The sequence below is a fragment of the Salminus brasiliensis genome, chromosome 1 (assembly GCF_030463535.1).
Source record: "Salminus brasiliensis chromosome 1, fSalBra1.hap2, whole genome shotgun sequence".
In the NCBI taxonomy this organism is placed as follows: Eukaryota; Metazoa; Chordata; class Actinopteri; order Characiformes; family Bryconidae; genus Salminus; species Salminus brasiliensis.
In genome coordinates this window covers 37,716,969-37,740,629 of record NC_132878.1, presented here as the reverse complement: position 1 = coordinate 37,740,629, position 23,661 = coordinate 37,716,969, and the positions used below count along the sequence as shown (strand labels likewise).

Sequence of the window (23,661 nt, the reverse complement as noted above, 5' to 3'; positions counted from 1 at the left end):
TGTGCTGGAACAGTACGTTTGATTAGTGGTTGCTCCTCTAACAACTTCCCAAACGTACAAGGATCCACTGTAACATTTTGGATCATTCAATTCTTCAAGTCTTGAAGCTTTTGACATGCCCACCTGCACTGTGGATCTTCACACCAGTCCAGATCTCGGTGCCTCTGCTCATCCCATGGAATAAACACCAGATTCGACTTCTCGTCCTTGCTATAAAGACAGAGAGACAGACAGACAGACAGACAGACAGATAGGGATTTAAAACCTCTTTATTAAATGAGTGCAACCACCCCAGTGACGAGCCTGCCAGCAAACGCTTCTCCAAGCCCCTGGATCTGAGGGCCGCATTCACAGAGCCAGCTGTTCGTGACAATGTGCAAGGTTCTCCTTTTCAACAGCACGTTGCTTTGCTGGCGGTGTGCAACGGCTCAAAACAGCCTGCCAGGCGTGTTTGTTCTCGCTTGATGAACGTGTCAGAGATGTCATGAGCAGCTGGTGGCACAGCTCTTATTAGAAACAGGAACAGTTTCCAAGCACTTGCAACTCAATCTGCACCGTTTTCAGCTGGGACCGCAAATATTAAAGGAATGCTTCAGCAGGAAATCAAATGTACACAGTTTCCCCCTTACAGCAAACACAGTCAATCAGCCAAGACATGTTTGATGTCTGATATGTGCTTCCTTGGCTTTGCTCTGAAGCAATGAGGCTGATGTAGCTAATAAAGTCACCACACACTCGCCTTACACCATGATGAGTTGCTGAAGCATCCATTTGCCACTTTTTTTTTCCTCCTGAAGTCGTTATAACGTTTTTTTTTTTAAAACAGTCATAATTCATTTTATTTCATCCACTTGAAAAGGCTGTTTTTGTAGGCTGATATATGTAAATAAGCTCTGATCTGACTGGATACGCCAGTACCGGACACTATTTTCAGCCCAATGCTGTTAAGAGCGTTCTCAGAAAGAACCAGAACGGCAAATAGTTTGCAGCATAAAACTACCATACAGTGGAATATAAAAATTGTATGTTATATCTGTGGTTCTAGAGCTTGGACTGAATCTGAACTGCTTCTCTTATTGCTTAGGAAATCCTATTCATCATAATCTCAAAAGCAATATGAAATGTTTACATACAGATCACTGAATCAATTCGGTTTTCCATGACACAGGCCTTTAAAGTAATACCAATTATACCCTTCTTAAAGGTGCTGTGTATGATTTCAATCCAATCCAATACAGTTCGCTAGCTCTCCAGTCTGTTTGCATGCTGGGAAAAAGTCTGGTGTTCGTCCTCAGCCCTGGCTCTGCACATGGGAAACAAACAAAGTGGCTTGGACCAAGAAACACAACAAAATTTCAGCCAAGCAGCAACAGGTGGCATTCATACTTGTGCACTGGATGTTGTTTGTGATGATCTTAACTTGTTTGCTTAGCAGCAGCAGAAATTGTATAAATAGTTAGTATCAATAACCCAACACTTAGTTATTGCTTAAAAAAAAAAAAAGCAAAGGTTAAGGGTTTTAATGGGCATGACGATCTGGAGGGCAGAGCTTCTGAATGAGCACTGAAGGAAAGAGTTCAAATATCATATGCAGAGCATTTAAGTGATGGTTTAAGTGGGTATTTTAAATCACTAACAAAAAACACATGAATAGTTTAAAGCATTTGGCTTAAAAAAAACGCACAAAAGCTACCGAGGGTATGCAGATCTCCACCTCCACCCGCGACATAACCAACAAACTGATTGGCTCATTTTGTTGAAAGGTGGGACTCGCGTAAACAGAATCTTCTTACATATTTCAACCAGTGACCGGTCTCCTTATTTATAATGTCTCTGGTATAACCCTCCATGACTTGACATAGCTATGTCAGCTACATTAGCCATGTAGCTTCAAAGCAAGCTATATCAACAAAACTAAAGAAGACGTCAAACATGTCTTAGCTAATGGACTACATTTCAGAATTTCTGTAATAAGAAATATTCAAGACTGTTAAATTTTGTTAAAAAGTTCCCAACAGACTTTTTCCATCCGTCTGCAGAAGGAGTTGGGAGAAAGACTGGTGGTTGGTGTGGCGCAACAATTAACACCACTACCTGTCACTGAGCTACCACACCATGTGGGAGACTGGGGTTTGAATCCCGGTCTGGGTGACTATGCTGTGCAACACCAATAAGAGTCTTTGGGCAATACTCCTAACACTACACTGACCCACCTCTGCAATACAAGTAACCTTGTAAGTCGCTCTGGATAAGAGCGTCAGCTAAATGCCATAAATGTAAGATGATGGGTGAGATGATGAAAGTGTCATTTACTTGCTTTTCCTAACTGTATGCCCTGAACCTAAAAGATGTGTATAAATAAAAAGTAAAAAATAAATAAATAAATAAAGTTCCCAACAAACTTGTCTAAAGTCAGCACTTTGGTCATAACTCTGAGGAATCGCACCATAACAAATTATATGAGAAGAACATTCAATAAAGCAGCACTGGCCCATTTCAGCTTAATATGGCTCAGTTATTACAGTTATTAAGAAGGCTGAAACCACTCAGATGTTCTAACGTCTCAAAACTAAACCTATAATCACCCCGCCACTGGCCGTTTCTGGAGCAATGCACATCCGTTAAGAGCTGTCTCACATAAACGATCATGAACAGAGTGATTTACTATGCAACGATGAGGCACTTTCACACAGGTATAGAGAGAGCAAATGTGGGCAAATGATCTCCCAAGTCAGGACTTAAAGCTACATTGTGAAATAAAGAAGTATAATTGTGGAAACACTTGAACTACAGACTTTCTTCCACACCCTGCTCCCACCATTCTCTCAGTTCTATAATTTAGATGAACTAACATTTATTCAGCTCCAACTACTGGGAAGAAATTCTAAAGGCCTGTCCACTGGTCACTTTCCTGAAGACTTCAGAGTTTCATTCAGCCAGTTCTACAAATGGCATTTGGACAAAACAATGTTCTAGAAAGTTGAATATCTTGAAAATGCTGAATAAACTAATGGTTTGGACAAATTGTTAGTCACAGCCTTTTTTCAATTTACCTCAGAAGTAGTCGATAAGCCAACACAAGGGGCCTAAGGCTCACTTATTTCATTTTGGATTGGAGCTGTAAGGATACCGTCTCTAAAGTAATGAAAGCTATTAGCCACCAGTAATCACCATACAAACTGCTTGCCTAAATCTCACACTTCATAAAAAAAATAAATAGAATAAAATAAAAATTAACTTTTTTTTCCCAGTCATTTTTCTTTAATTAGTAACTCATACATTGTCAGACTATGTGCACAAGTACATTAGTTTGCAGAGTGGTGGTCACGCAAAATCCTTGCATTTCCATTTTTGTCTTTTTCCATTTTACTGTTATTGTTGTTTGGATCATCTAAAGAATATTAGCTATTAATATGTGCACTGTGTTAAAAAGAAGTGCTCTGAAGTCACCTCTCAAACATGGTTCTTCATGTAACCAAAAGTGGTTCTTCTATGGCATTGTTTAAAGATTCCTTTAAAGCCCCTTTAATGTGCGAGTGTGTGACACCTGAAAAGCAAGCCGCTTGCTTAAATCTGCCTGGATTCATACAATTCAAAACAGACACAGCACTGATGGGTTGGCTGAGAGTGCAAAGGTAAAAGTCTATTATTGTTGTTTTATCCCATGTGCTGTATTTTCTACAGCAGCTGTTCGTCACACAAACACTATTAAATCACAAAATGTCTGGGTTTCTTAGATCACATTCATTACATATCCAACTAATTGAATACGTGGCACTGAAAGATCAGCTTATTTTTTGAACAGCAGCAGATACAAAGGTACTGAGTGAATTGAGTGCATTGCCAAGGACAGATTTTGCTCAAGCCCAAGTACATTTTGTCCCATTTCAGCACAATGTAACAATATGCTTTAGATTGTTGTGAATCTAAATAAATATTCAATAAATAAACAAGGACACACAGTATCATTGATGCAAAGCATCACTCTTTTCTCTTGGGGTGATTTCCATGACTTACTTTTTGACTTCAGTCCATGAGGCACTTCAAAACATGCTATGATGAACATAATGTGGTACCCATCTATTATATGACTGCAGATCGACAGGCTGCTCAGACGTGCTGGGCCAGTGGTCGGTGTGGAACTGGACTCTGGAACTGGTTAAGGTGGCAGAGAGACGGACACTGCACACAATGCTCTCCATCATGGATGATGATGGTCACCCACTGCATAACATCATTACGGACCAAAGGAGCCAGTTCAGTGGCAGGGTGCGGTCACAAAGCTGCTCTACTGACAGACTCAGGAGATCCTTTTTTCCCGAGAGTCATCAGGCCCTTCAACTCTTCCCAGTGGGGCCGGAAGAGGACTGAGTCTCTTATGTTTAATCATAGGTTTATTTATCTGCACTATTGACACTTATACTGTACATCCTGTACCTCTGCACTCCTAGGCACTACTGACACTGTTTACATTTACATTTGCATAATTACATTTATTTTGTAATTATTGTATTGTATTACTGTGCTGTAATGTGCAACTGCTACAGGCTATCAATAAAGTATCTATCTATATACCTATCTTACTAGATGAAGAGATAAGAGCATTCTGATAATCAATTAGCCAAAGGCTTTGTATTTATTAAAAATATTCATAATTAAATAGCGATATGTGTGGCTCAATGTATTAATGCTTATGTTAAAATCAAACATTAAAATATATATTTCGGTATCACACATAGTATATATCTCCTCTAGTTACAAATATAAACCAAACGGTTGCGCCAACATGCACTCGCCTGAACCTTTTCCCCAAACCTGGTGGCACGGGCAGTGGAACAGAATGAGGTCAAACAGGCTGATGACCTTCAGGGTTATTAAAAAACACTTCTTCAGGACGTTATCTTGGACATTCAGCTCTGCAGGGACACACCTTATCCTGCTCTTTATGTCTAAGCCAAAATGACTAAGCGCTACAAGCGATACAAGGCTAGCACCTTTAGACCCAGTCTGAACTTTCCTGGCAGGAGCTATGAAATTCTAGCTTCAATTCTAGCTAGAGACCAATAAAAAAATAATAAAAAGAACAAAAGAGACACAAAAGGAGAAAAGGGAATCAGAGATACATCACCTTAAAAAGCACTGAAAACTTCTGAAACCATGAAATCATTATATATGAAGGAGACACCATTCAAGGGTACCATGTAATCTGTGTTTTGCAGCAACGTGTTGACACTGTTCCAGAGAGAAATGGGCAGAACCCCCATTTCACAGACACCAAAAAGCAGCAATTTGTGGTCATTACAAAGCTGCCTCGAAAAACGTCTATTTTGGGCCAAACACTTCTACACTTTGAGCTTGAAAATGGCACACAACAACCCCAGAAGATATGACTTATTACTACCCGAAACAAACAGCATCCAGGCACGATGAGAATGAAGTGATTAACAGACACAGAAAGACATACGTTCTCTCATGCAATAAAGCTCTCATGGCTGTTATTGAAGAGTGAGAATAGGAACTGAAAACAGAACCGAAGAGCACTCTAACCAGTAAAAGCCCTTCAGATACATCATCGGCTGTTCCTATTGCGCAAATGAACCACACTCAGAGTTGATTTGTTGTTTTGGATCTTTAAACATATTAAACCCAAAACGCACAATAGGTTTAAACACGTTGCACAACCCCAGCCGTGATTACGGCCCTGTTGAATCTAAACATCACTTAAACAGAACCTTTCCAGCAGTGTAAAGTGGGTTAAAGGTATTTACAACCAGTCCACGATGCTGTTATCACTAGATGTTTCAAGAGAGATGAGAAAGACTGTTATTAAAATGAATAATTGCAGAAATGGTTGAGAAGCCATTTCTAAGGCAATGAAACTTCAGCAAGCAAAGGTGAGAGTTATCATCTCCAAATGGAGAGGACTATGCAAATGGGGTTAATATTGCCAGAGGTGGCTGGAAGTAAGACTTATCTAAAAATAAACTTCTAAGGAAGTCTGACAATGGCTGGTAAATTGGGTCATGCAGCAAGACAAGTGATGCAAAGTGCAAAAAGCGTAAGTGTATCTGGAAATTCCATGAACCCCATTGAGAGCCTTGGCCTAATGGAGAAGTGGGCTTGAGACGGGAAGGTCAGCGGTTCGAATCCTACCAGTAAAAAATGGGGGTGGGGGGAGTGGCTGTCTCGTCCCTCAATACGTTGTCCAGTGACCCAAAATAAATAAATAATAAATAAAAAATGACGCTGGGGCAGAACTTTGACCAAGCAGTTCATCACAGACAGCTCTGAATTAAAGCAATGACGATGAGGCAAATCTTTCCAACCCGGAAAATTTTATGTGAAGGCGTGCATAAACACATTCTGGTGGGTTCTACTCTCAGACTGACAAAACCAACCCAGCTCCATTGTTTATTGTGCACATTGCAGTGTGTACTGTCTATACCCCCAAAATCAATAAGGAATGCGATTCCTCCAGAGCAAACACTAATCTCTTTATTCTATATATATATATATATATATAGTTTTTGTTTGTTTGCTTTTTGGAATCCATCGTCTGTGTACAGAATTAAAGGAGGAGACTTATTTTTATGCTGGGCAAAAAGAGGAGTCTTCATTGATTAGCAGACATTTAGTTACACCAAAGTAACCTTTTCCCTTTTTAAGCCTGCACGCACACACACACACACACACACACACACACACACACACAAACACAAACACAAACACAAACACAAACACAAACACACACACACACACACACACACACACACACACACACACACACACAAACACACACACAAACACACACACAAACACACACACAAACACACACACAAACACACACACAAACACACACTAACTAAGTATTCTGGTCATGTTTCCTATCTAGTCAAGCTTGCTGTGATGCTAGAGAGACTGAGAGGAAGTGTGGATGAGGGAGGGGTTGAGAAAATACCCAAAAATACACAATAATGAGTAAGTGTCATATTCAGGTTAAGGCAAAAGTTCGGCAGCTTACCTATAGCCAACCAGCCGTAACATGTTTATTCTTTAGTTTAGTTTGCTAGCTACTTTACACTGCCAAGCAAAGGTCGAGGCAGTTCCGGTCAAGATGTCCATTTCTGTGAGTAGAAGATGAACTGGTTTACAACAAGTACCACGTTAAAGATGTCCTTTCCGACAGCAGAAGAAGGCTTTGGGAAAAAGATAGTAATGTAAATAAAACAACTTTATGTAGCTTTTTTAACTTAAATTAGCAGCTTCTAAATCATGCTGATGCTCCACTGACCTGTAATAGGGAGAACAGCGTCTCTACCATTGCTACTCCGGGCTCGGCACACTGCTAACTGTAGTAATGTAACTTTGGAGAAGTGGCACCGCATAATTTAGTAGTATCTTCGTATTTGGTAGAGGAATCTTTTGGATCTTAGCCCATACAAACTAGCTAAGGATGTCTTCCTTTATTTGCGAGCAATATTCACCTCACCGTTTCAGTGCAAAACTGGTGGACCTTCTGTCAGTGTGCGATTTTATAGTTTACATAAAACTACAGGAGCGTGAAGTCTAGGAGAGCCAGACTGCCGAACAGTTTCTATCCACAAGCCGTTAGGGCTTGTGAACACACCCTCCACTCGGACATGCACCCTTTAATATGAGCCCACTACATATTTTGCTGCTACTGATGTACTGATGTAGCACTACTGTTTACTTTTGTACTTGCACATCGCACTTTACACATGCACAGGCATCTCTACTCTATACTGCATTCTTTAACTTTCTTTACTTAGTCTTTTTCTTTTACTTTACTTTAGTGTGCTTTAGTGTCCTTATTTAGTATTGTATTATTATAATTAATCTGTTTCTCTTTTTATACTGAACTTTATGAGATCATGTCAGTAAATGGAGGAGCTGCAGAGTAAGCATTTCATTGAGTCAGCTGTGCACATGACATACTCTTGAATCTTGAATTGGTCAGAAGGTTGGCTTGACTTACTTACCCTGACCTAAAGTGACTCTGCATATCAGTGCAAACATCCACTTTGTGACCTCACTGGCTCAAATGTGTTGCCACATCTTTGATAAGGGGAGGGAAAAATATTCCAACATTCAAAAGACTTAATTTGGCTGTGATTCTACTGAACAGAGGCTGGCAGATGGCGAGAGACCTGTGGTTTGCCTGTGAAAAGCTACTGCAGCTCTGTTAGCCCTGTCGGACTGAGGAGAAACTGGCCTCCAGCTGTTGAGCTGTGATGGATGCTCACTGCAGAGGAGGCTGACCCGCAGAGAGAGAGAGAGAGAGAGAGAGAGATATGAAGAGAATGGAGAGAAAGAGGAGGAACAGAGTGAAAAAACAAAGGAGAAAATGAGAATACTAGGGAGAGAATAAGAGAGGGGGATGGGGAAGAAAGAAAAGGAGATGAGAGAAAGGGGAGAGAATTAAAAACAGAAAAAAAAGAAAGGAAAAGAGAAAGGGGGAGCAAGCGAGCAAGAGAAGGCAAGACACACAGATAGAGAAATATATAGAAATGGACTGGTAAGGGGGGTGGGACAAAAAAGGGAAGGTGAAAGAAAGGAAACAAGAGAAAGAGAGAAAGAAAGAGAGAGAACGCACGTGAGAGAGCCCACTACACTCAGCATGCCCAAAACACTAAATCTCCCACCACCCTCATTACCGGGACGGCAGGGGAGAGCCAGATACGCTTGCCCTTTGTTTCTCCTGTGTGCATACACACAAACACACACACACTTACACACACACACACACACACATACACATACACATACACACACACACACACATACACACACACACACACACACACACACACACACACACACACACACACACACACACTTCCTCTCTTCATCCCCTCAGCTAGTTTATGTGCTCCTGCCACAGTACAAAAGAAAAGGAGGAGTAAATGCAAAATGGAGGGTTTGGCAGGAGTAGCAATCTGTGCAGCATCGCCAGGCCCACTCTCACATTGTTGGGGTGTAAATTTAGAAGGTGCAATTATACGCGTCTCTTTTCAAGTCTAGGATTTGCGGGCGTCAAAGCGCTCCACCATAGTGCAGCACTGCCACAGACAAGGCAATTCCCAAGGGACCGCCGACAGCCTGACACCACAACAACAGCAAACGCTCGCTTAGAAGAATGCTAAACACCTCACAGCTGAAGGAAGAGCTAGAACGTCAGCCTTGTGTCCTCAGTTCAAACTCCAGCCCTGTCATGCCACACAGGCAGACACACCCCACCAGCTTCTGTAGGTGAGCAAAAGATGCTTCACAATGCTGTGAGGCTGATGACGAGCTTCGTAGGCACTGAGGGGCCGACGTAAAACCGGTCAGAGCCTGCAGCTTCAGAAGTGGGCTGATGGATACGGCACATGTAGAACATAGATGAATTGGCGCTTAAACTCAAGGCCTGACGTGCTGAGCCGTTCAGGTGCACACTGGAAGCATTGTGCCAGCATGCACAACAACGTTATGAATATTTATAAATATATATACAAGTTTTAAGTTGAAATATTTAATGTTGCTGTTGTCCTTGCATTTTTTCCCCTCAAGAAGCATTTAACAACCAAGCCCCTCCTAGTACAATCAAAAGACCAGTAGTAATTGCCATGCAACAAACAAATTTGCATATTCTGTGCCACACAGGTCAAAGGGGGGGAAAAAGGATAAAAAAAATAAGTAAAAAAATACTCAAAAAAAATAAAATAAATAAATACATTAATTAATACAAATAAAAGTAAAATAAATGTGGTGTTACAAATAAGTCCAATCTAAAAAACAGAGCATCATTTCTGCTCTATTGGCTCCATAACCGTGCATGGTGCTTGGTCCCTGACGATTGCCACTTGTGATGGGTACCACAACTCTTAGAAACGTTTTTTTTGTTCCCCAAATTTATCTCGTCATCCAATGTTAAACAGCTATACATCTGAATATGAGCACATAAAAAAGTCCAGCGCTTATTTTTATATAATAATTTAATAACTGAAATAATTTTTGGTAATGCCTCTCTAGCCCTGATTGGTCCATAAAACTGAAAACTAAATCTACATGTTGGAGAATAATGGTATGATGAGCTGCTGCATTAAAAAAGCTACAACTTCTCATGTATGGCCAAGTTTGTAATATTTACAGTCATTGAGCAATTTATTAGGAACACTTGAGTAGACCTACTCACGCAACATCTAACCAGCCAATTGCCAGCGACTTCAGGTAATGTTCACAACAACCATCAGAATGGTGGAAAATGTGATTTCACTGATTTTGAGTGTGACATGACTGTTGGTTCCAGATAAGCTGGTTTAAGTACTTCCTGGGATGATCAGCTCAGCATCTTACGAGTTTCCTTAAAATGGGATCATAAAGAAGAAACAACTGGACGATCTGGTTAATAAGAGAGATCAATTGAGATGCAGTCGGTATGAGAATGATCTCAGAGAGGTAATGAACTGACCTTTTCTGTAAAACCGTGGTCTTCTTGTTATCATTTCTTCAGTATTAACAGAACCGTAACCATTCGCAGGGAAATGTTGTTGAAAAACTGATTCCATTTGTATTCCTTGCAAAAGCTGCTGGAAGTTCAGCGGACAGAGTTGGAAGCACCTTACGCCTCTTTGCCTGTTGCCTCTGGCAACGGCTCAGCCCGTGAGTCAGCGTCACAAGCCTTTCTGAGCTGTGAGGCTCTCTGGCATTGGAGCAAATGGCTTTAACATATTCCAACCAAATGTCTACTCTGCCCTTCGCTTCCCAATCAGGCCTCGCGGCCTACAGGCACGTCTTCAGAGGGGGAACATTTCCACCCCGTCGTTGCAAAGGCTTAAAAAAATTGGATGACAAAGGCAAATAAGTAAATAAAAAATTATCCAAATATCACAAAAACCAACAAATTGATTGATAATGGAGGAATGTGAAAAACGATGACGGAAATGTTACTGATTTTATACTGACATGCTGGGAGCATATTTGGGATTACAGGTCATCAGAACTGATTGCTGCAGTGATGTGTCAACAACTGAATACTGAACAATAATTACTGACACCCCTCCATCATGGCAGTAGCGACGTATGAAGCTCTTTTCCACCTTTACTCATTACCCAATAATCTGCCCAATTCTCAAATGTGCTGAGAGGGCAGGAAAGCAGCAGATAATGAGGCTGAACATGGTCTTTACGTGCATTGAACAGGGTGTGTGCTAGTATAAATGTCTCTGAATTGTGCTTTTACGAAGTCCAAATCTTCAATTGATCCATTAAGATTCAATCTCCTGCAACAGAGATACCATTTCCAATGCTGTCACTCAAGTTTAAGTAAAATCCAATATCATTTCACTGAGACTAAGCCAAACTACTCTTTCATCATTTTTTGGCAGGAAACACTGTGCGTGAGACCTTACTTCTGGGCAAATCTGAATCTGGCAGTTGTTCTCTACACTGTGTCAAAATCAGATTTTCCAATGGATCAAACGTTTGCATACACTCTATTAGTATCTGGTGGCTTGGACCGAATTTAACACTTGCCTGACACAAATAATAATAATAATAATAATAATAATAATAAAAGAAATGTAGCTCATTCTTCCTAATAATATAATAAATAATATAACGCAGTCAGGTTCCTTGCTCTCCTTGCTCGAACAAGAGATTCAGGTCAAGACTGTAATGGTCATGCCAATGCAGTCACCTTGTTGTCCTCAAAGCATTCTGTCACTACTTTGGAGGAGTGCTTATGATCACTGTCCTGCTGAAGACCCACTTGCAATCAAGTTTCAGCTTTCTGGCTAATGCCTTGAGCTATTGCTTCAGGGACCCGCCCCCCCAACTCCCTGCTAAATACTCCATTTTCATTATGCTATCTAGTATCTGATGAGCACCAATGCCATTCCCAGTTAAACAGCCCCATATCATGATGCTGCCACCCCCACGCTTCACAGCTGGATTTAAAAGCCTACTTTTTTACTACTCTCCCTTTTATATGCATTCTAGCCATTGGCATCATAAACATTTTTTCCCTATCTGACCAGAGAACACTCCTTGGATGTGCAAACCTCAGTGTGTTCTTCAATCTTTTCATGTTATGGCAATATAGTGCTCTTTTTTTCCCTTTGTTGTCGTCTGTGGTTTCATTTAAACTGTTCAGACCAAAAAATTGTTAAGCCCTGGGACACAATTTGTGCCTCCTTCCCAAGCAATGCAGTGTTTGTGTTGTCCTACTTTTCTTTTTTTATTTTATTTGCATACAATTGTTTGCAGAGGAATCAGACTTGTGGAGATCCACAATGTTTTGGCTGAGTTGCTTGGATTTTTTTCTATTGTATTAAGGCTGAGAAAGGCACTGGTTGTAAAGATAAGCTCTTTAATAGAATCAAAGGTACAATGATGAACACCTAATTTGGCTGTTTGCCAACCAGCTTGGTGTATGTAAACGGGTGGCCCACTAGTCATCCGATGTAGTGACTAAAAGACTGAATAAATCCCTAATCAATAGTTTTAAAATCACTGGGAAGTGAAGGGAAACAAAACTCACTGGTCTTTTGCCTGCTATGACCCAGCGCTGCAAATCTGATCCCACCTGCCAGTCACTTTGTGGATAATTTGGGGACCTATAAGCAAACCTGCCTTGTGTAGACCTCTAGCCTGGATTAGCAAACATAAAAGCACTCCTGTCCGTTCATAGTAATTCCATTCATGCAGATCGACTGAAACAGTTATTTCAGTCAATCTACACTATATTGACAAAAGTACTGGGACACCTGCTCATTCATGGTTACATCTGAAATCAAGGGTAATTGAAAAAATGTTTCTCCTGCTGATATTGGAGTAGGGAAGGCTTTCTACCAAATTAAGGAGCATTAATGTGTAGATTTTACAACATTTAGCGACAAGAACATTAGCAAGGTCAGGATGCTGAATGTCACCACCTCACCTTATCTCGCTTAAGGAAAATGTGAACATTTTTCGATGTCCTTGAATATCCCTTTTTTTTTCTTCCTGGGCAGGGGCTGTCAATCATAACATGTTCACATCATCACAGCCCAGCTAACATGTCCACATGGGGCCCATATGGGTAGCCCAACTGGGAACCAAAAAGCTTTGTCCATGGGTTCCATGTTGGCCCCACATTTGGATGAAAGGACTAGTATGGGGTTAAACATGGACCATGGATCTGGCATGTATCCTCCCATCTAGGTCCCATGTGAAATTAGGGTGGGCTGTAAAGATGGGGCAGTCCAACTGGGTCCCAGTAACAAAGTATTCACAGACCCACTCACAGCCCATGCCCACCTGGAACCCAACTAATTTGTGCATGTTCCACCCATGTGAGACCCATATGAGCATGCAATGCAGTTATTTTTTTATTGCAATGTTCACAGAGGGGTTGTGTAATGATGTTAAAAAGTCTAAGCTTAAAAGCAGAGGGCACAGCACCAGTTTAGCCCGAAATGTCCAACAGCATCACGTTCCTCTTCGTTACAAGTTCAGTGCAATAGGGCTGTAATTTTCACTAATCATTTGCATGATAATATCCAAATGGGTTGTGAGGTAGGGGAATGTCATTAAAGCCACAGCGGACAAAAACAGTGATCTCTTGACATTAAAACCAATTTAGTGATTTCATGAAATTACCCTTCTAACCTTTTCTTCATCTGCTGTTCATTATTGTATATTCACTAGTCACTTCATCATTCTTTACTCTTATTGCTTTTATGCTGTTCTTGCTTTGCTATCCGGTGTCAACCTGAGGAGGATGGGCTTCATTCTGAGTCTTGGTTCTTGTCATGGTTTCTTTCTCTCGCCCTGAGAAAGTCTTTGTCCCTGCCACTGGTGCCTCAAGCATGCTTCCTAGGGTCTCTTTGTAAAGCTAAAGCTAAAGCTACACCAGAAAGCTAAAGGTGATCTATCAACAATGGCCTATATTTATTAAACTTCTCAGACCAAGAAGGACCCTCAGCGGGCCATAGGCTGTTTAAGGGGTAAAAAACGGCTGAGTTCAATTAGACAGCTGATGAGAGGTGATTTCAGAGCAGTACTTTAACTCTGAAGTGCTTTCCATCATCACGGCCAACGCAACTCGCTGCTGCTGCAGCTGTATAAGGGGACTTAACTTGAATAGTGCAATTGTAAGGGCTGCGGAACGTGCAGCGGCCCTGCATTTCTCGCCTTGGTAGCTGGAAGGAGATTGTTTTACACTACAGAGTTCCATAATGAGTTTGTGTCACCAAGAAAAAAAATTATCTTTTTTTTTTTACAGTCATTTGTTAGATAACAGCATAAACCGGTGTCTCCGTAGTGCTCAACGGAAGGCAGAGATTATTGTGTTCATGTTTCGCAGTGCTTGGCTCGGAGCAACAACAACATTCCTGCGGTAGCTGCAATTAATCAACAGAAAAGTCTGCCTAACAACAGTACAATCAGTAACAAATCAGCCACAAATCAGCCAAGACATGTTGGTTTCTTTCATTTTGCTCTGGAGCTACGAGTCCAATGCAGATTACAAGTCATGAACGATGAATCGTTAAGTAATAGACTTGCTTATGTGGTTTGTGGTGCTGTATGGCTTTACTGTTACAATGGGCAGACGTTAGTTGCATTCCTGATCTGGACTGAACTTATATTTTTGACCATTTTATAAGTTTCTTCCTCTTGTCTTGAGGAAGGCTTTTCTTTCCACTGTCGCTTCTGGTTTCCTCACTAGGGTCTCAGATCCAGCTTTGGTGTAGACACCAAACATGTCTTGACTGGTCAACTACATTTGGGGTAAAGGTGCTAATATTTTGACCCCAGCACACGATTCTTACCAGGCCTCAGGGAGCAGCACAGTGTACTCATGGGGAGAGGTGGTTTCTGGAAAATTGCACAGGATGGCGAGTCGGTGCTGAAGCAGCTCAGCGCCGTGATAGGTGAAGAGAATGTCCAGAGCCTGTACGTTACTCTCCTGAAAGAAGAAAGCTCAATAAATCCATAAATTCATAAATAAATTTAACTTACCTATATTTTTCTCACTAGGATATATGTGGGCAATTATCCTAAGCAGCCCTTTTACCATAGAAAATCACTAGAAGTCATTTTAGTTGCTGAATAACCCATATTTCAGGCATCTAGACTCAAAAATGTATTCCCATTACATGGAGGGGAATCTATATTTTACAACACCTGGAGATGTCGGTCTTACAGACACATGTGAGAGTACAATACTGTGACTTATAATTCACGCTGCAGGGCTGCAGGCAGACACACACATGGGGTAGAGACAGAGAACAAAGAAGAGGGGTTTACCCTGGCATAGGTTCTTGCTGACACAACTATATTCTGATTGCGGAACTTCTTGAAAAACTCAGAGTCATATCTCTGCTCTGCAGCATGGGGTCCACCCAGAATCTCCTACAGGGAGAGAGAAAGAAAGAATGAATGAGTGAAAAATGAAAAATAGAGTTCAGCACTAGGGTTCTGACTGTATATCCTCTAAATAAACACGTGACCTTTAACTGTAACATTTGCAACAGTGTGCTTTAAGTCTCCAGCATTTGAGTGCATGTTTTCATGAGGCATGTGTATGTACGTGAGCATGTCCCCCATTTTACTGCACCCACTATCTTCATGAAAATCCATTACACCTGGGGGCCTTAATACAATTTATTACAGAGCAGGGTGCTATATGTACCATGGGGTCAAAAACAGTTTTCCAAGTAGGTGGGGACCAATGCATCAGTTCACAATGTATGGACAAAAGTATAGGGACACCGCTCTTTTTTATTTATTTATTTTTTTAATGAGGATATTATTGTGATTGAAGATGATGATCCTCGTCTTAATAGACCTTTTGAGAGAGGACGAAGGTCACTCATCTCCTTCGTTAAAAGTGAGGATAAAAGTTAGACAATTCCTCCACGGACTCCAGACCTCAAGAATGTTATTATAATTAAAAGTGATGATAAAGGTCAGCCACTGCCTCCACTGACTCTGTAGCTTGAGGTTATTGTGACTAAAAGTGAGGACGAAGGTCAGCCACTGACTCCACTGACTCCATACCTCAAGAATGTTATTATGATTGAAAGTGAGGATAAAGGTCAGCCACTTCCTCCACTGACTCCAGACCCTGATAGTGTTATTATGATTGAAAGTGAGGATAAAGATCACCCACTGACTCCAGACCCTGATAGTGTTATTATGATTGAAAGTGAGGATAAAGGTCAGCCACTGCCTCCACTGACTCCATACCTCAAGAATGTTATGATTGAAAGTGAGGATAAAGGTCAGCCACTTCCTCCACTGACTCCAGACCCTGATAGTGTTATTATGATTGAAAGTGAGGATAAAGGTCAGCCACTTCCTCCACTGACTCCATACCTCAAGAATGTTAATGTAATCGAAAGTGAGGATAAAGGCTCTCAGCCAATTCTTCTACTGACTCTATAGCTCAAGGTTGTTATTGTGACTGAAAGTGAGGATAAAGGTCAGCCACTTCCTCCACTGACTCTGTAGCTTAAGGTTGTTATTGTGACTAAAAGTGAGGACGGAGGTCAGCCACTGCCTCCACTGACTCCATTCCTCAAGAATGTTATTATGATTGAAAGTGAGGATAAAGGTCAGCCACTTCCTCCACTGACTCCAGACAGGTCAGTAGGGATAGAGGTCACACACACGTCCTCCGCTCAGCCCACTCAGACCTTGAGCCTTTTTCTTTTCGGACACATCTTCACATCCCAAATGACCTCTGTAGAGGAGTTGCATTTTGTAAGGAATAAGTGCCAGCAAAGCCTGCACACTCTCACAAGCTCGTTTCTGGAGTATTGGAGAACCCAGACAGCTTAGATTTTGCTCAAGAGGACAAAGAGGAACTGAGACAACTGGATGGTGGCTGCAGTGGCAAAGCAAGGTGGCCCAACAGGGACAATCCGCACCAGCCATTTAGGATTACTTGGTGCCAAAATACGGCAGGGACCATCCTCTGCTGGGCATGCTGGCTTGGAAGATGATGAATGGCGTGTCACATTTGAATGGTATCCAATTTAGCATATCCCACCATATGTTAATGCCCCCAGTGCATGTAGGGAACATGTCTCTTTATGATCATATGGTTTACATAATATAATTTCTCCTTGTTTTCCATAGCATTTATGAAATTGTGCACTACTTCTTTCTGTTTGTAATATTAAGAGAGAAGAAACATGAACGCAAAATGTGAAATGTCCATAAGCAGCAGATTAGCCATTTTCAACCCTTAGATTCCAGCTGGCCACCTTCTGATGCCCTAATGCTCCTTTGAACTGGCATGGCCCAAGATGGCTTTGTGCCTATAGTACATCTGGGAGCTTCTGATGATGCTCAGACTCATAGCTCCAGTGAAGACATTGCTTGTGGAGTCCAGAATTCTAGAGACCGAGAAGAACAGAGCCGCTCCAGGAAAAGGAGGCAAGACGACTACTCTACAAGCTGCTCCTATAACGCTACCAAAAGGGAGGACAGCCCCATAAAGCCGGACTATGAAGTGAAAGTAATATTAGCAGAGCATCCCAACATGTCTGTGAGCCCACTCACTTCTTCAGTCATACAGTGTGAGCCTCATCCCTAATGCTGCTTCCATATACCTGAATTGTAGACCGTTAAATGCTGACTAGACTGGTTATTAGCATAATCTGAGCTCACCTGAACCCGGAACTGAGAATGAATATAAAAGATTACATTTTACATTTTAACATATGTACAAACAGTGCAACCAACTCCAGATGGACAGTGTCCAGCACTGATTAGGGGTCATCAGTCCAAACCTAAACCATAACAGGAGTTCAAACAGAATGACTGGCTGTTCACAAACAAGACCAAGGCATTCTTACAGCTGTGAACCCCTTTTCTCACACACATGCCAGATGTACACCAGAACTTGTGTTCATGCTTATGTTTACCCAATTATGAACAATAAAGTTAGGGCTCTGTTCATTGTGGAGTACTGTACAGCACAGGGATCCGACAGAGTACTGAATTTTCAGACATTGCAATGACCGAGGAAGTCTCCAGGCCAATTTGCCAGTACTAGTTGGTAAAATGAGGGCACATGTTGCCTTACCAGAGTCATTTCCATGTGAAATCCTGTAATCTTACTCTTCTTTCACTTTAGATTTCGGTTCTGCACCTCTCGGCTTGTAAAATGCACATGAAAAGCGTGTCTTAAAGCCACTAAATCCACTCTCCAGCTGTAAGGGGGAGCTCAAGAGCAAGAAATGCCAATACTTGCAAAATGCTGCCCTAACAGTTATAACATGAAGCAGTGTTTCAAACACACAACCCAAATGCTAAGTACTAAGCACAGCAGGATAGCATACTACTGCCTAAAAGGCTCAAGTTGGCAGTTTTTTCTTGTATTGGAAGAACCATTCAAACTACTGAAACTGTCCTTAGAGTACTCATGGCTCTGTATATAACCAATGCCCTTAGAAGAACCCTTGAAAAAAGAGCCCTTTTAATTATACTACTAATACTACGAATCCAGCCTGCGGAGTTTGAACTGTGGATGTGTAATCTGGACATACAATCTCCTGTATAGTTCAGATAAATACAAATAAAAATATATATTTTTTTTGCCTATTAACCCTTGCACTATGAATTTTCTCTCACCCTATGGATCACTAATCAGTAAAAGCATTCAAAGCAGTGCAAACTGGCTGAGTTTTTTTCTAAGTTAGACCAGTAGGGAAAAAGCCAGGAACAAAAAAGTACAGCACATGAACATTCATGACCTACTTAATTGGCGGTTATTTGTGCTAATCCTAGGGAACATGCAGAGTGAGAAAGCTACAGTGAACAAGCTCAACCAAAAAAAAACTGCAAAAATAAATAAATAAATAAATAAAAATGTGGTGAACAGTTAGTCCAACAATCTTCTTCGAGTGGCAATTCCAGGGAGTGTTTTTTTTTTTTTTTTTTTTTTTTCCACAAGCGCTAGAAGACACTCTTGCTGCAGGAGCTGCTGCCATATCACAGCCAGCGTCCATCTGTAACAGCCAGTCGATTGCAAGATATCATCATTCAGAGCACAGTGGTTTGGCAGGGGTTTCTCCAAGCCGATGTTTCTGACACCCATATCACAATCTCTTCAGTAAAGGAGTGTCTACTTGGATTGGTCCGGTGTCTGCTGTCAATTTACAAAGCCCAACTTGCTCCTACTGCATGAAGGACCATGGCTGTGCGTGTTCGGTCATTGTGTCGCAATGTCATAGAGCACCTCTCCAAGTACTCCATGGTTCTGCATTAACAGCTGCTGGTTGTCGTAATAATCATGGACAGGTCAATCAGGGAAAATACTGTGCGCTCTGAAAAAGAAAGGTTCTTTGAGCGATTCTTTAGAAGAACCACTTTTGGTTTCATAAAGAACCAAGTTTGTAATAGACAAAAAGAGTGTGAAGAACCTGTTACCTCTGATTTACATCTGAAGTTGGTGGTTGGTGTGGTGCAACAGATAACATCACTACCTGCCAGTGAGTTACCACACCATATGGAAGACTGGAGTTCGATTCCTGGTCTGGGTGACTATGCTGCGCTACACCAATTGGTCTCACCTTGGACTCCCAACACCTCTGTAATATGAGTAACCTTGTAAGTTGCTCTGGATTCAGCTAAATGCCATAAATGTAAATGAAATAAAGGTTTTTACCAAGGTTTTCTTCATTTCTTCACAAATTTTGTAACATTAAGTTTATATAATGTGTTCCAGTGGGTCACTCTAGTGGCCTGACCTCCAAAATAAATCCAGCTTTCTAAACAAACTGATCCAAAAATACACCAAAGGCCTCTTCTGCTGCAGCCACGCCCACTCTCAGCTCAAACACAAGTACAGATATAGGAAATAAGCCAGTTGATATACATTACTCTTGTCTACACTAATAGAAAATCATGCATTTACATTTACATTTAAGGCATTTAGCAGATGCTCTTATCCAGAGAGACTTACAAAAGTGCTTTGCTATTTACCCAAGAAAAACCTCAGCTAGTCTGAATAGACTGATAATTCAAAGATACATCTAAGTTTAGACACTACTAAACTCAAATCAGTAAGGTGACCACTCTGCTATTGACCAAAGTACTCTTGGAAGAGGTGGGTCTTCAGTCTGGGTTTGAAGACAGCGAGCGTTGGACTCTGCTGTTCGAACACCCAGGGGAAGCTCGTTCCACCACTTTGGTGCCAGGACAGAAAAAAGCCTGGACGCTTGTCGGGTCGATGGCGGGTCGAGCCGAGCCGTACTTGAAGCTGGAAGGGCTCTTGGTGCAGATCGGCTTCTGACCATTGCCATCAAGTATGGAGGGACTGGTCCTTTCTTGGCTTTGTAGGCCAGCATCAGGGTTTTGAATCTGATGCAGGCAGCAGCTACAGGAAGCCAGTAAAGAGACCATGCAAAGAACTAAAAGAAACCAAACTGAAAAAATAAAAATAAAAAATAAAAATAAAAATAAACATGTCTGGAAGTCTTCATGAAAACTTTGCTCTTTACATTCATTTGTGAAACCCACTCGCAGTGTTACAAAACAATGATTAGGGCCCAGTTTTCCGAAAGCATCTTAGGCCATGTTCATATTACCAGGTTGAAGAGTATTAACTGAATGTGGCTCTGCTGCTTTCTTTTTGCTAAATACAATCAATTCCTCATGGCAATGCTCTAAAATCAAGCAGAAAGCCTTCCCAGGACAGTAAAGACAGTTACTCCAATCAACTCTTTTTAATACTTGATTTCAGAAGAAACAGTGAATGAGCCAATGTCCCAATACTTTTGCTTATAAGTGTATGTAGTATATTAGTGATCTGCTGTTACACAGAGGTAGGCAAAATATTTAGACTCCTAAAATGTACTGAAAATGTACTGAGCTTTCAATACTATGTGCAACTCTACTGCCCATTCCTAGTGCGACATATCAGCAGTAGCACCACTCTACACTGCACCGGCATTGCTATTCAATGCTGATGATCCTATGTATATGAATGCATTTCAAATAAATTAGATGATTTAGCACATTTATTCAATTGTATATTAAATAGTATTACATTACACCATATTGCTGAATGAGAAAATAACTTAAAATTTCCTCAGTTCAATGAAACAAGCCATACATTTTAAACATACAGAATCAGACACCTGCATATCCTTACAGGTTAACGAACTGAGCAGATGCCATCAGTTCAGAGCACTTGTGCACTGAACAGCTGAGTGTGGCACTAGACTATATAATTAGGCTGTAGGACAAAAGGATTATCATATGCATGATGGCAGTGGAATGGAATATTGCAAATGTTTCCTGGACATAACTGTGCATAATACAGTCGCTCCCTCACTCGGAAATTGCTCCCTTAGGACTGAGACCCCTTACAGCCAAAACCAAAGTTGGAGAGACAATAACTGCCAGTAGTGGCACATTTCGATGACTACAATGTAGGCGGTAATGGTACCATATAGCACTAAAGTTTTTACTTTACGACAACACTAAAAACTCTTTTCTGTGCTATACAGAACCTTTTTTTGTGGGTAGGTTCTCTAAAGAACCATCTACAAGACACAAAACAAACACTTACACATTCCAATGGTTTATTGAGTTATGATAGAACCCTTGATTAACCCCCTATTTTAAAGGCTGTGTGAAAACCTATGAGTATAAATGGGTTTTAAGCGTTTCACACTGCACTTGCACTAAATCCACTTATCTAGTAATGCTCATTTTGGAACGAATCCTGTAGCTGATCTGGATGTACTGACAATGTCCACAGTATGCAAAGAGAAGTATATTATAACATATGTTAAATGTTAGTTCGAACCAGAAAGTACACCTACATATTATAGTCAAGGAGGTCCTAAAGCTCCAGCATTCAGACCTTTCAGTAGGGATGTGCCAGTCCAAACCTGAGAATTGGGACTGGGGAATGGGGAACCATTCTAGGCACACTTCCACAGATTGGATTTTGGATATAATTGGCTAAAATCATTGTTTCTTTTCTTGTGAATCTTTTAAAGCTGGTTTAAGCCTACTGCGTACACGGATGGGGCATGCATGCCGTAGGGCTGGACTGTCTGCATTGCTTCATGTTAGCTTTGTCATTTTTTGAAGACCCATAAATAACTTTATTTATTCGATTAATTATTATTTCTTCATCATTTTTATTTTCTTCTTCTCTTATTTTATTTTTTTACACTTTCTCCTATCATGCCTAGAGGATCATTTCCAGTATAACCTGTTGCCTTCAAACCATGTAAATATTGTTTGTGCAAACAGACAAGTCTAAATGTGTGCAGTGTGGAAGTATTTAAGATGGAAAATTAAAGATTTGGGCACCAATTTTTACTCTTGAATAACAGCTGGTTAAAAATTAAAGACCACACATCCTTAGGGAGTGAGAGGGCAGTGAAACTAGATCTATATTAATAATCAACATTAAACACAAAGCATACAAAATTTAGCACTACGTTTGTGGCGCAGTCTGTTGTGAATAATACACAGGTTTGGACACATCCAATGTCTTTGTATGTGACCTACAAAAAGAAATAAATAGAAATAGTGCTACTTTGTAACAATTGTTGACTTGGCAACTCGGATATGTTTGTTTTGTTTTATTAGTCTACTGAAGTCCTTCACCATGAAAAGCTACCAAATGCAAATCCAACACATGCGAATCCACTCCAAACCTATTACTTTGTCATGGCGCCACGAGGGAAACTGCGCATCAGTCAGCCCAGCCGTCCAATTCGTTTTGTGCCCGTGAAAACATGGCTGTAATTGCTAAACAATTAATGCAATCATGTTTGAATAAAAGTCAAAACTTTAATCACTTCTTGATGACCTCAGCTCAAATCCACTGTTGTGAATTATAGAAACATCAAAAAATCCACTGGTCACTGTCCACATATGTATGAAGACCTAGCCTTTCCATCTTCAGACCATAACAAACAGTAAAAAGCTTATATTTAGCCTTTAAAAGCCCAATTCATGTGGGTGAACCCTTTGGAATTATCTGAACTTCTGCATGAATGGCTCCTAAAATGTGAAAATCTAATCTCCATCTTAGTCATAATAATAAATGAGCCTCATTTAACAGGCAACACTTGCGCACACATACACGCAGTATTTTATACTGCCATATCATTATTTAACAAATGGTTTGAACAAAGGTCACTGATGAAAAAAAGTATGGGGACCTCTAGGATAATAGCCTCTTCAAAAGGAGGGTAATTGAAGTCATGTGTTTAAGTCTACTCAGGTGCGAGGTTGACCTGCCTTGCTATCTAAAAGCCACACAATTTTTATAAACTACCTTTTACAACAGAATTTTGCTCAAGTGCAACACAGACCGATTAAAATGATATTTCAGAGAACCTTTAGAAGACGCTGCTGAATTTCAAATTTAGACCTCAGTCTGGCCAATGGAACACTTTACAAATGGAAGAAACTCATCACCAATGTCACTGGCTGTTTACTGACTTTAAAATTCATCTGCTGCTGCACTTATTTTACTTATTGGTCTAACTCTAACCAATCCTGTCAACTGAAATAGAAATATTAGAGGCTACACAAACAACTATCAGGGAGAACAGATAAGATACTATTTGTGTGGAGAACCCTATAAGGCATTACATGTTCATAACAATTATTTTACGTTGGGTCAGAATTTCA

General features: G+C 40.8%; 1 protein-coding gene across 2 annotated transcripts in view; it reads right to left on the bottom strand.

Annotated features, from left to right (window-relative positions):
* Positions 1 to 23,661, bottom strand: part of nbas (NBAS subunit of NRZ tethering complex) — a 239,159-nt gene that overhangs the window by 170,292 nt on the left and 45,206 nt on the right. For both annotated transcript variants that reach the window (XM_072678887.1, XM_072678895.1), the window contains exons 20-22: positions 15,292 to 15,396; positions 14,814 to 14,950; positions 124 to 210 (exon numbers count right to left, since the gene is read on the bottom strand). In XM_072678887.1, coding sequence (XP_072534988.1) covers positions 124 to 210; positions 14,814 to 14,950; positions 15,292 to 15,396 — 329 coding nt within the window. The remainder of the gene's footprint in view (positions 1 to 123; positions 211 to 14,813; positions 14,951 to 15,291; positions 15,397 to 23,661) is intronic.